The sequence below is a fragment of the Xiphophorus couchianus genome, chromosome 11, assembly GCF_001444195.1.
Source record: "Xiphophorus couchianus chromosome 11, X_couchianus-1.0, whole genome shotgun sequence".
In the NCBI taxonomy this organism is placed as follows: Eukaryota; Metazoa; Chordata; class Actinopteri; order Cyprinodontiformes; family Poeciliidae; genus Xiphophorus; species Xiphophorus couchianus.
This window is the reverse complement of record NC_040238.1, coordinates 11,865,006-11,879,400: the sequence shown is the minus strand read 5'-3', so window position 1 is coordinate 11,879,400 and position 14,395 is coordinate 11,865,006. Positions and strand designations below refer to the sequence as shown.

The window sequence follows — 14,395 nt, the reverse complement described above, 5'->3', positions numbered from 1 at the left end:
CGCAGCGGCTTGTCGCTGGAGTGGAGCTCCGTCAGAGGACCAGAGAGAGCGTGGTGAGGAATCCCAGCAGCCCCCCCGGAGAGTGCGAGCCGGACCGGCTGGACCCCCTCCCCCTGCCCCCGGAGGAGGTCCCGAGAGAGAACCACGTTGCCACGGGAGAGGCCTCGGTTCAGGTAACCGTTCAGTGCTTGCGGTTCGTGCTGCTTTTCCCGGGCAGCCAGGTGCTTTCCAGAGGGCTGCTGGAGATGGAGAGGCGGCGGTCGGTGAGCCGCACGAACCTCTGCAGACCTGACATCCTGTAGCAGTCTGATTTCTACACTCTCTGCACAAGGGTTGCTATGCCAAAACTGAAGGGGCAGGTTAGGGGTCGGCTTTATTTTAGCACCACATTTCACCGGCGTGAAAGGATCTGTGCGCCTCGATGCGCAAAAATAGCGGCACATATTATGCATCCTGGATAGCAGGACCCCCTAGTCCTCCTCTTCTGCTTTTCCTTGTGAGATTCTTTGCTTGTTTTTGTATTCTGTGTCATACGCAGGCGTGTGATGATGGTTTAACTGCAGCTCCGAATATTTCAGCAGCACAGTTCTCTACCAAAACAAATCCACCGTTGCTATAGCTATTTATTTGCAGAAGCAATTTTATAATACTGACAATTCTCTCAGAGAACAAAAACATCTCATTAGTTCTGCCTTCAAATTGGAACTTTATTTATGATGGTGAGGAACCTGTATCCTGCAGAAAAACGGAGTAATTGATTAATATTTCTTAGATTCATTATTCTGCAGTACTGAGAAGTAATGTTCATGCCTCAGTTCTTAGAGGAATTTATTGATGTTATGTCCTTTATGAACTGCTGAAAACCTATAAACCCCCTACTAAATCCATGTAAATATTAAGAAATAACATGTCTGAAGATTGTTGGTTAGGAAACAAAAATGACGGTTACATAGTTATTTGTGGTATTTTGGAGCCAGAAAAAAATGTATGAATAATAGCAGTTAAAGTTAGATAAGTTACCAAAGTGGACCTTGCCAGGGCCAAACCCTGGTAGCTGACATGAGGAGATACTGCAGAGGGGAGATCACGATGCTGGGAGGGTTGGAAGCTGGGATAGCCCTCCTCTCTGATGCAGAAGGGGAGTGGGGGTGGGCTGGTGGTGGCGGAGGCAGTGGCTGCGTTGGTTTGGATCAGGGATGGTGTGGCGCACCCATCCCTTCCTCCCTCCCTGTCCGTGGTATATACTGGTGCATTACTGCTCCCTGTTCACTTCTGAGTGTAATCAGTCTGTCAGCAGCAGCAGACTCAATAAGTCACCCCAGCACTAACACAAGAACACACTCTCCTTTCTGATTTCTGACCAGAATGTTGCCACAGTCAGCTGCCTCCTGCTGCCTGCATCCGTTCTGTCAACAGTTGTAGTCATTGTTTCTCACAGGGAAAATATGTTTTGTCTTGACAACAAGTGACACAGAGTGTGGCAGACATGTTTTTCTTTCTTCCTTTCTTTGTTCCTTTCTTTCTTTCTTATTCATCCAGGTTTCCTACAGAGTCGGGAAATGTTAGGAAGCATATGGAAATTTGATTAATGGAAAAGTTTGGACATAAAATTGAGTAGGGCTGAAACGATTAATCAAATTAAACGTGATGAATCGATTATTGAAATAACTGTCAACTAATTTAGTAATCAATTAATCGCTTACTAAATCGACTAATCGCTTATTAATCGCTAGTTAGTGTATAACTAGCGTATATAGTTATATGCTAACTATATACTCTATATTAAAAGATCAGTATCTTTTAATATACTTATATTAAAAGATACTGATCTTTTAATATAAGATCATTATATAAAAAAATAATTACATATTTAATTTCTTTTCCTATTGTCCAAAACATCCATTAATCCATAGGAATCCTGTGTACTATTATTGAGCCATTCCATGGTCTCTTATTTTACATTGAAGTTCAGTTTTCTTTGTGCCATCTCACCTGCAGTTCAGCAACAAAACATACAGATCATTCCTATTTTTTCTGCTCTTTGTGTTTATCAGTGTGAGTTATGCATTGTGGCTCTAAAGATGAAAAAAGGCTTATGGATTCAGTTCTTTATGTTCGCTGTACACCAGTGCTGAGGCTGTCTCTTCAGAGAGTTGCCTGAAGTCACTAGCAACAGCATGGCCACGTTGTACCCAGAATAAAACAGTTAAAGCAACAAGCTCCCACTGTGGGGAACCACTGAGGTCCAGCTGCATCTGCTGTGTCATATCCAGACTTTGCTTCTTTTCAGGAGATCAAATTACTCTTTTTATCACCAGTTTTATTTTGGCAAAAACCATCACAATCATCAAAGAAAGTGTAGCACAGTGTGATAAATGCATATTATTATTAATATGTTGTACAATAGTAAAGTAAAATTTTCAGTATTAATAAAATTGACTTTTTTGAACGTTACATCATGTTATGGTGTTATGCCCTCATCAAAAACAAACCTGCAGTGTTGCCTTGATTCTTTCATGCATGTCTGAAAAATCCTTTAATCCCCATGGCAACCATTTGGCTGTGGAAAATGCCTGGGTGGACCTAGCCCCGCCTTTGAGACGCAGCTCCTCCTGGCTAGTCTTGAGTTCCTTCAGCATCTGCTGAGCTCATTATAGGAACTACTAGTAGAATGCTTCAAAGAATGGTTGTAAACAGCTTCATGGAGGAGAATTGTTGTGATGACGTGTTAAAGGTGGAGTGTCGGAAAGAGCAGGAGCTTCTTAAAGAGACAGACAGCAATTTCAAGGTGTCACTTTGCAAAGTAAAATTTCTTAAGTTATGTTTGACGTATATAGCACGTTATAACAACTGACGTTGCAAACACATTGTACCGCCCTTTTAAATTTCACTTCACATTTTCAGTAGAGAGAGTGAGAATATCCTAAATTGTTTAACATTTAAATTTATTATTTAATTAGCAAGTTTACTTTGTAAAAGTGCAAAGAATCATCTTCATAGTTTGATTGTTGTGTCACCATAGCTACAATCTGATGCTATGAGTTTAATATTTCTGTTTGAAATATATGTACAGTATATTTAAGATACATCTCAGCAAATAATATCCGAGTGAATTCTTAAAAAGTCTAGAATTTGATTTGAATATAATTACTTTTCCACCTAATTATGTACCTTTACTGGCACAAATTAGATTCTTAATTATGGTTCATCCACATCAGAAGAAAATACACAGAGGTTCTTCTTGTGTGCTAATAATGTCTTTGGCTTAACCCATTTTTTTATTTATTAACTCAAAATGTTTAATAACTAAAAGCTTTTGTTTCAAATTTCCATATGTTATAAAATTTGTGCAGAACAGAATAGAATCTACAGTACAGTGTTTACACTTTTGGGATTTGATGTGATAAATCGACACTGACCAGGTTCCTGTTCCTGCCACAGTCTGATACTGCCAACACCATATTTCAGGGAGGGGATGGAGAGTTCAGATGTACAGTAAATATTTTTGTTTGATTTTTAAGTGGTGGATTGTCGAGGTTGGCTCCTTAGAGCCACTGGGGCTCAGGAATCCCACAGGAGCTGTCCATGGTGCTGCCCAGGCCGCTCTGGTGTTTGGGCTACTTTTTTCTTTTGACAATGATTTGCTCAGATGACTCATTGGTGCCATCTTGTGGCTAAGATGTATCAGAAAGTTGAACCATTGCATTTTTTTCTTTTCTTGCAAAGAGTTGTTTTTATAATTGCAAAGTTTAAACTGGGCTCCTAAAGTTAAATGTCTCCTTATGAATGCTGATGATTGTTGTTCTTGACTCATAACAGATCAATGTATTTCCTGTTTTTTTTTCATAAATGAACTTTAAAATTACTGAAAAATACCCAATCTTCAATCAGTTTCAGAATGTTAAGCTTGTCGGCACCAATTTATGTGTGACTTTTCTTCTTCACATTATGAAGTGAATATTGTACTGCACCTTTGTGGTGTAGTATAATAAAATTAGTGGTGGGACTGGATTAAAAATTTTAAGAATGGCTTTGCTGATAGGCTAACTGTTTTAGCAAAACTTTAACACAACAATAGTCTTTTCCAGTGTCAAATCAGATCATTTTCTAAGCAAAAATTAAACCCCAGTGGATGGTTGTTTGCCAATGTCGCTTGTGCATCAGATTTTTGGGAGTACCAGAAACACGCAGATATGAAGATTCCAACTGGAAACGTTGTATGTTTAAAAGAAAAAGTGATTGTCTGTGTAAACGTTTTTAACACCTTAAAACATATGTGATGAATTAATCAAAATTAATATGTTAAGGTCCTGGTTGTAATGTGTCAACAAGTTCAAGAGGCATGGCTACTTTTAGAAGGCACTACAGTTGTTTATGTGTGTATTCACCATGTTAGTGGTTCAGTTATACCATTATCCCTTCTGTGTGACACTTCTGCCAGAATGAGGCACTTAAATAAGATCAGTGTGGACATTTGCTGACCAACAGCCTGGAACCAACCAAGCGGCGGCCATTTGTTGCCGGTTTTAGCGTTCGTGTTCAGTTTTTATGTTTGTGAGTCGGTTTCAGAGCAGAACATTGCTCTGTCTAGGTGGGCAGCTGGTTGACGAGAGCTGCTGCAGCCTCTGCATTGGACTCCCTCACCTCACAAGAGGACATTTTTCTCATGCAGTTTAGTAAGTAATAGGGGGAATGAAAGTGGACAAGTGGGTTTTACCTTCCAATTGTGAGAGTTTTGTTGTCAGAGATCAACAGTTTGCAGTAATAGCACCTAGTTTCAGTGCTGTATTTTCAGCCAAACTGTCTTTCAAACTGTTCTTTATTGTCTGTTATCTTCCTCTGCAGGACCAGACCAGCAATGATTCATTTTGTTGAGTTGAGACAATATAAATGTGTCGGACATCAAACCGGTTGTTGAAGTCCTGTTAGGCTTAAAGTGGAGCCATTTATTTTTTACCAACTTCCCATGAAATTGTCTCCCATCTCCTTTTAGTTTCCCTTGAAGTCAAAATTCTAAATCATCATGGATCAAATATCACCTAACATCTGTCTCCACTCCAGCTGCATATTCACTCTAACTCTGTGCTTTGTGCTTTGAGTGACATCATGCTTTATTATTTACTTTACATTATATTTAGAATTCTTAATTGCACTTTCTGAACTTTTGAAAGAAGATTTGTTGCAGTTTATCTTTACGTGTTTGACCGAGGTAGTCAACCTTTGGTTTTTGTCAGTTTCTTAAATGTTTATTTGTTATATTCCTTATTGCACTGTGAAGAAATAAAAGTTGTTTTTACATGTTTGACTAAGCTTGTGAAGCTATTGGTGCATTTAAATCTGCTGTACTGGTGCAGAGTAATCATTACATTTGTAATTCTGTACATTTATGTCTGTGTTTAAAAAAAAGAAAGATTTTAAGTAGGGGTTCACCGATATTAAAATTTGGACTGACATTGATATCTGATGTTAATATTGCAGTTGTGACCAATAATCGATATTTACTGACATTGTAAATATTTCACTGCAGTTTTGACACTTTTGGGGAAAACAACAACCAGAAACACAGCAACAAAATAAAAATAAATATCGCCTATTTATTTATCTGGCCGATACCGATATGTTAAAAAAATGACTAATATCAACCGATATTGATGTTATTTTCAAGTCAATTTAGCACTGTTTTTTTATATTGAATTGGTATCGGCCAATACTAACCTCAGATATCAGTGTCGGTAGTGAAAAAAGCGGTGCATCTGTAGCTAAAGGGGAAACATGTTTTGTTTTATATTAGTGCCTCCAGATTCCTGCTGTTTGGCTGCAGCTCTACTGGTTACTACTGAAGGTTTAGAAGATCTGAGACACAAAGAAGCATTAGCATGGCTGTGTTAATTACAGTATCGACTGACAGTTCATCCTTTACTCTCGGGTTGCAGCAGAGGTGGTTGTTGTTGTGTTTGGCCCGGTAGACTCTGAGGGTTCATTCTCTGCAGGTAATGCTGTTGGCTCTCCACAGTGGCCAGATGACAGCATGGTCTCCCCCAACGCAGCCGTGAGCCAAGACAGTAAGGCCATCTGTCAGATTTAGCTTCCAACTGCAACCTCCCACTCCCCCAGGAATTGACTTTATCACTTGCTCAAAACGTCACCTAGCTTGTTAGCTAGGTGAACTAGACATTCATGATATTAAAGTGAAACATTGATCATACCGATGGCAGCTGTTAATGCTAACAATAAGGACTGCTTTCTGGTTGATATCCACACGTGGTCCTTTATTTATTTAATGCTTCAATCCCAAGTGCCAACATTTTAAAATAAAACCTAAAAAGCAAACTGGATACATGATATTTCCTAACATTCCTGTTTACTTTGGTTAAAACATTTCAAATCGCTACCGATTACTCCTTACAACTGTTTCTTTATTACAGGTTCTCAGTAACAAAGTACCTGACGATTCAAACTAAGTTGTCTGTATCAATGCTACACAGTTTTGTTCCTTGAGCCGATGGGCCTCGCAAATGTTTATTATTAATGTTTCGGACAGACGCTGAATATGAGGCTGGAGAAGAAGAAGAGCATAGACAATGTTCATGGATGATGGCTGGTGTGACACCTGCTGTGGCGCCCCCTAGAGGGAGTAAAAGAAGGCCTTTACCTTTGTGTATTGACCTATAAATGTAGGTAGTGATGGAACCATTCATCCAGTGGCTCCGTATTGATTATCCTCTTTATCCCTCTGCATGCCCTGAGCTGATCAATGTCTGCTCAGCTCCTTCGATGCTCAGCAGCGGTAATGAGATCCCAGAGGATATCATTGAATCAACAGATTAATCAGTTTAACCCGGTGAATCGAGGCTGCGCTCAGGGCAGCAGAGCTCATTGAGTTTTTGTTTCCACTGTGAAGGTATTTCAGACTGCTGCAGAGATGATGACATGTTGCGCATTTAGGTGAACATAGAGGATGGAAAAGCAGCATCTGTATATATTACAGTGTAGAGGAAATGATCTGACCTTGTCACCTGTGTGATTCCCCTCAGGGCTGAAGGATGTTTACCTCGGTGAAGGCCTTTGAGGGGCAGCAGTACTCCACCCTGAAGAGGCAGTGCCTGCAGAGTGGCCTCCTGTTTGAAGACCCCCGCTTCCCCGCCACTGACGACTCGCTCTTTCACCAGGGCAACAGGATTGGACGTGTGGTCTGGAAGAGGCCTCGGGTGAGTTGGTCTGGGGTGTCCAAAGTGTGGCCCGGGGATCTATTTATGGCCCTTTTGAACAATTTTTTGTGGCCCAGCTGACTGTAGTTCAAGAACGGTATGAATTTGACATTCCAGTGACAACATTTGTTAGCATAAAAATTTTGATGACAAATTTACAACAGAGTATTAGGACTACTGGAATTTTTTTTTAACTTTAATCTTAGATTTCTGAACATAACTTAAAATGTTGGCATTCTTACGCTAACCTTTGTTAGCACAAGAATGTTAACTTTGTTTCTGAATTCTGGGATTGCACTGATTACAGTGGAAACAGACCAAGTGTACTGCTGATTTCAAGTTTTGTTTTGATTTGTTAGTTAATTTTTCAGTATTTCTGAAGTTGATATCTAATTTCCATATAACCGAATGTTTCAGGTAGAGTGTCAGAATTTCTTCACACAATTGTAAATATTTTTTGTGATTTGTTAAATCTCAGTAATTTAGCAAGTAACGCTGATCCCCGGCGCAGAATATTTCTTTATCTAGCAAGAAATGTTGTATTTGTATGCATACAGGAAGGAGTAATAAGAGAGGAATTTCACGTTTCTTCTTCCTCAAACATGTAATCCGACTTACATATTCAGGGTTTTTTTTAAATGTAGGCTCTAACATCTTTACAAGCTTGAGATATGCTGCAATAATGGTTGCTTAAAGGAAGTTAGTAAGTATAGAGAGCTTTATATGCATATGCATTATGTATGTATTGTTTTTGTCTTTTCTGCAGATCATAAATGTGTTTCTATGTTCCGTTGATAGGAAATGTAAAATTCATTCGTTAATTATGTGAAAATGGCTGGAAGTATTCTGTCTCCTGGTGAATAAGTCTTTCATATGACACTCTGTGATTGAAATAGAGGTTTTTCTTGTGTTCTGAAAATGCAAAGACATCTTCACAGCTATCAAACACCTTCAGTTGAATTTTGCACCCAATGTAGCAAGACTTACTATTACTCTATAAAAAACAAAATGTGATGCATGTTTGGGTCTCCTGATGATGCAACCTGCAATAAATTCTGAGAAGTATTTTTGCCTCTTAAAAGCATCAAAATGAGTCAGCTATCAGTACTTAAGGTCCCTGCAGGATTGGAGATTATTAACCCTACAGTATGACTAATCATTTTTGATTCCCCGCTAACTTCAGCAGTAATCAGTAATTGCTCCACTGCACTCTCCTTGTGTATAAGCCGGTGATGTATTGGAGCTGTGGATGATATGAGATGCAGGGCCTCAGGACTCTGCAAGCCGAGTCCCCTGCCGCTGTTATCCCCCTCGCGCAGCAGGCCGTGGTTCTGGATGGTGTAACCTCCTTCTGCCAACGTGCATCGCCATGGAAACTGGGTCACACAGATTACATGTTTTGGTCTGTACTGCTGATGTCAGTCATGCAGACGTAAAACTGGAAGAAGGGAGAGAGCACGGGAGGAGGATTTCTTTCCGTTTTCAGTGGGAGATGATTTGTGTCGTCACTTACTCTGTTGTGTTTGTTGGTGTAAAGGTCCAAAGTTTATGATTTTTTCATAAAAAATAGCATTTACTGTTTTAGAAGAATAAAAAAAACAAAACAGCAAAAATAACTTTTTGCTGTTTTGTGTTTTTTCAGTGCTAAATTGACTTAGATTATTTTGACCTCATTAACATATTTGGAAAAATATTTCTTTATTACTCACAAAGCATTTTTCCCTGAATACATTTAATTTCCCTTTGGGATTAAATCTGCAGAATGTAACTTTTATATTTTTTTAAAAATGGTTTTACATCACCATGTCGTGATGTCATCCTCAAGTAGGCACTGCTCAATGTGCTAATGAAGGAGAAACAACTTATTGTTACAGGAACATTATTTATCCATTGTCAACAGTGGCTATGCTGTCTAGCTTACCATTCCAGACTCTATCAGGAAGAAGCTGGAGCATAGCAGAGAGCAAGGAGGGAAGGTGAGAGAGGGGGAAGAGCGGCACTACACAAGAATGATTGACAGCGCTAAGACCCTCCTCCTGGTTTTGATTGGTTGTTTTTAGTTAACACTGGGGGGAAGACAGCGGAGATTGATTTAAATTTTTTTTCACACTGTTTGTTTTGTACTGTCACGACATTGTTACGGCCCGGCTCGGATGGCCGCAACAAAAAGTAGGGAGGACACGGCAACCAGCAACAGTTTTTACCCCTTCAGAGGCATTTATTAAAAACACAAGATGTCAGCTGTGCCAGCGCCGCCTCAGAGTCCAGATCTCGTCTGCGCCTGGTTCTGTTGTCAGCCAGCCACAACCCTGATTAATGGAACAGCGCTCTTTATATACCATCCCGGTGTCTGGAGGCACCTCCCACAATCAAGGACCTAATTGATAAACAGCTTGCACTGCACAGCACACACACAGGACCGCACCGCAGGGCCGTCACAACATGGTGCCAGTTTTGATAAATATGTAAAAAAAGGTTATAAAGTATTTTTTTGAATTTGAGTTGAATATGGCTTCCAGTTAATGAAAACCCTCCACAGGGAGGGTAAGCTACGAAAGTTCTTCGTTGAGTTTCATATCCAAGCACAGCAAAGGAAAATTCAGTTGAAGGAAAAATTGTGGACAGATAGGATCCCACATAGTTTAAATTCATGCATGTGGTGTTTCATTATCTGCCTCCATAACCCCTTTGTCTGTTTTGGAATATACTGCTACAACCAGTATTTACTTCTTTCCTAACTTCCTGCAGCGAGCAGCTGTACTGCATTCGTAAATATTCATTTCTCCTGCTTATGCTTGCTTCCTGCTGATTTAAGTTGCCATCTCTTCATGTGCTAATGTGGGCAAAGGTCTTTATGCAGAAGTGGGTCTGTATGACGTGTAAAACCGTCTCAAAAGAGACACTAACCTTGACAGGCGGCCTTCATTTTCAGGAAAGATCACACACCAATAAGAGATGCTAGCCTAGGGCACAGTCCCTGATGTAGCATTATAACCCAATAAAGTTGACTAATTTGGGTTCCTTAACTTACTGATACTAGTGCAGTGAACGCAAAAGCAGATCTTGGATTGCTCTGCTGTTCTTCCCAGCGGGCACTAAAAGCTCATTCTGGATGTACTGTATTATTCAGTGGGGAGTGCATGATAATGAAGTTAGACATTAAACTACTTAAGGAAAGAGTGCCTTTGAGGGACTGAAATGCTCAGAACCATCAAAATTTAATGAAGGTTTTGGGAAAAGCTTGTTTTAAACACTGCACACCCGCCCTCAGACTTAGCCTGAAGTGCATTTCAACTCTGGCTGGACGTTAAGGTCAGGTGGGGCCACAAAAACTCAGAAAATAAGCTGGGAAGATTAAGGATTAGGCTTTGTTTTAATTCAATTTAGGATCTGTCCCTTCTGTTTAAAATTCACATCATGTCAGATATTTATTTATTCATAATCAGAAGCTTACATATATTTTCTCAGTATTTGTTAGCGTTGCCTCCGAACTTTCCTCCACAAGTTTCGCTCAATAGTTTGCTGGAGTTCTGGCCCATTCTTCCTGATAGAACCGGGTGAACTGGATCAGGTTTGTAGGCCACACAAAGTCTCTATAGGCTTGAAATCAGGGCTTTGTGATGGAAAAAACATTGATTTTGTTGTCCTGAAGCCACTTTGCAATCACTTTAGCTGTATGCTGAGGGTTATTGTCCATCTGGAAGATCAATCTGAGCCAAAGCTTTAACTTCCTGTTACTTCAATATGTTCTTTCCTCCTGATGCCATCATGTGTCTTTTGGCTCCTTCCTCGCTGAGTAGCCATTCAGCCCATGTCGGTACGGGACATGTTTCACTGTGGATGATGACTGTTTTAAAATCTTCACAAGGTTCTGGGCTTCTGTTCTTCGAGTTAATTTGCACATTTGTCCCCAAAAAGCAGCAGGATATTTACAGAGTATGGCTGGGCGATGAATCGATTTTATCGATAAATTGATTTTTAGCTTTTGAAGATTAAATATTTGGAAGATCTGGATTTTTTTTCCATCAATGGGTTGCCATATTTCAGAGTAATGTCGTGGCGCCCAACATGTCGTTGAACTACTCATAGAAGGGTTGATTGAAATAAAAGTCACTTAAAAAAACCCCAATTATGTTATTTGTAATTTCTTTTTTAGAAAAGAAAGTGAGAACAATAATTGATAAAAATCAAAAATCAGATCTGGTATGAAAAAAATCTGAGATTTCATTTCAAGCCATATCGCCCAGCCCTATTCCAGAGAGATAAATATTCAGTGAGAGGAGGAGAGACAGAAACAGATAAAAGATGACAAAAATAGAGCGAGTTGGTTGCACAGAACCGTTGCATGAGGCTGATGGATCCTTTCCCCCCTGGGCTCGGCTGATGAATGGCGCCAAAAAGGCTCTGAAACTGGTTAGAAAGTCTTTAGTGGCAGGGTGTTTGACAAGGCTGCGCTCAGCCACAGTATTCACATCACTTTAGTGTCTACAGGGCCGGGCGCTGATCGATACCCTATTACTCTTCCACCTGCGCCTGTCTGTGGACGGCGGGCCACCACAGGGAGCTCTCGCTGCTGCTCAGTCTCTGGGAATCAATGCTGCTGCGGACAGGAAGAAGAAACGTGCCTCGATAACTTAACTCAGATGTAAGGTGGCCATACGTCACTCCTACTCGCTGCACCCTCAGTGTAACCCAGCTTTACTGAATGTAACGTGGGATGAGGGAGTCAGTCGAGACCTCACTGCAGTGGCCTCTGCTTCTGATTAAAACTTAGCTTTGGCAGAATTCGGCTTTGCAGAGTCAGCAAATGGCTGACCTTGCTTGCATCCTGTATAAGTTGTGAATGTGTGGTGCTAGCCCTTTGTGTGTATACACATGACATTATACATTAGTACAAGTGCTGGTATTTAATAGTAAAGCTGCACACTGGGCTTAAAGGTGACCTATTATGTTTCCTTGAACCAGTTAGGTCTATGGACAACATAGACCTGTTATATTGTTATATTTGTTATATTTAGTTGCACAAAATAATTCCTAGATAATGGGATTTTAGTCTGCCCAGTTCTGCCCATTTTGAGCTCCTTTCAGAATGGGCTGTTTATTGTCTCTGTCACTTTAAAGCCAAATAAGCTGCTGCTGACTTTGCCTCCCAACTCTACATTTACACTTGCATGTGAAAATAGCTTCAAAAAGATGCACAAATATGCAGCCATACATCTTTGAAAAGCATTAGTAAAGCCTTCTGCACAACCAACTTTCTTCGGTTTTTAGGTGTTGTTTGGGTTGCAGTTTACTGCTACGGAACAGGAGTATTTTTCCAGAAAGTAAAAGACAGACATCTCTTCCGTTTATGGCACAATAAAACATTTCTGTGAGGAGGTTGGGCCGCTAAGGCCTCTGCATGTCTCTCAGGGTCTCTGCACGCCTTGCCAGAACAAAGTTTTGCAGAGACCAGGACAATAATTGGCTCTATTTAGCAAGTGGGAAGCTCCCAATTAGCATGCAGTGCTGCTGCCATCATGATGCATAGTTTTGTTGAAATTACTACTGGCAGGGATGGAGAAGAAGAGAAACACAGTGCGCAGAGTTTCTACCTCCAATTCCCACAAGTACTTTTGTCTCATTGAGCAGCAGTTCAGTTAATAACTTTTTTTCTTCTGACTGTATAAAACAGTCCCTCCAGGACATTGCAGTGGTTTTTTTACATTTATCTTAAAACATGTTTTTTTGTAAACAAAACGGTGAAGAACTGTGAGTTTGTATGTCTGAGAGGCTGCTGGCAGCTCACTTCCTGTAGTAGCTAACCATCCCACACACTATCACAGGAACCATGGGGAGTGTGATTGTGTGTGTGTGTGTGTGTGTATGTGTGGGTTATATTTTCTGCTTTATATTTTATATTTTCTGAGTGTGGGTAGGTGTAAGCGTCCAGCAGCTTATTAAGTGCGTTTTCAGGGCTCTCAGTCGTTGCATATTGTTGCTGAAAAATGAACCTAGTCACAGAAGCAGCAGGAAATGTGATTTCACAAATGCAAATCTGAGCTTCTACTCCTGTGGAAAAGGTCAGCAGTGTGACAGGACGGTGCATGAGGACAGATGGTCTGTCTCTGATTTATCAACTGGCCTCAGTAATCTATTTTTATGCTTTTATCATTACAGTTCTGAATCAAACAAAAACCAAAATCATACATTGATCTTCTTTTGCTGTTATTTTAACACTTAAATACTTAAAAATGTTAAATATTAGGTTGGTGTACTGGGGGGAAACTACCAGTGTGTATCACATGTATCAGTCATTTATTAAAATGTTTATTAAGTTTATTAAAAACACAATAAAATATTTAAATGTTGAAAGAATTATGTGAGATTTTATTTTATTAAATTTTTTTTTTAAACTCTGGTATTTCAGTATTTTATCTAACATTTCTCAATTTCCATCCTATAGTTTGTCTTAAAATAACTTAATCACTTAACCGTCATTCACCAAAAATGCTAATACGTTACCCGATTGGTTAACCGTCTGAGCTGCAGACCAATCATGTTGCCCAGAGCAGTGTTAACCACGCCCACTAAGGCTCACACATAGAATGAGTTGATATGCTGCTAAACAGAAATATGAAATAATAACATAGATGAAAAAATTATTAATTATAGTTCTTTTAACTTATAAGAAATGTATTTGTTTGTATTATATTCAAAAAATATTTATTTGAAAACATTGGCACCCTAAATATTTTTTTTTAAATTTTTTAATTAATTTTTGTTTTAGAAAAAAATCTTAGAAAATGCATTCATTTATTAAATGAACAGTTAACTACTGTACACTTATTTATATTATCACATGTGAATATTTATGTAAAAGCTTATTGATGTATTGAATTGTGTAACTTTTGATCATCTGTTTTAATTACCTGATGTTTCTTCATTTTTGAGAAATGTTTTCTGTCATTAACATAGATTCAGAAATGCTGAAAGCTTTTTTCCATGAATAAATGGAGCAATTATTGAGTGTTTTCTGTTGTGTTTAGGAACTGTGTGAGGACCCTCACCTGTTTGTGGATGGCATCAGTGCACATGATCTACATCAGGGACAGTTGGGCAACTGCTGGTTTGTTGCAGCTTGTTCCAGCCTGGCATCCAGAGAGTCTCTGTGGCAAAAAGTAAGTGTCTCTGAATGCGGGCTTTAA

The 14,395-nt window shown here is 39.6% G+C and overlaps 1 protein-coding gene across 1 annotated transcript in view; it reads left to right on the top strand.

The window, feature by feature from the left end:
- The window catches only part of capn5b (calpain 5b), a 37,821-nt gene continuing 23,426 nt past the window's right edge, over positions 1 to 14,395 (top strand). The window contains exons 1-3 of the mRNA XM_028030356.1: positions 1 to 173; positions 7,035 to 7,208; positions 14,237 to 14,368. Coding sequence (XP_027886157.1) covers positions 7,044 to 7,208; positions 14,237 to 14,368 — 297 coding nt within the window. The 5' untranslated portion in view covers positions 1 to 173; positions 7,035 to 7,043. The remainder of the gene's footprint in view (positions 174 to 7,034; positions 7,209 to 14,236; positions 14,369 to 14,395) is intronic.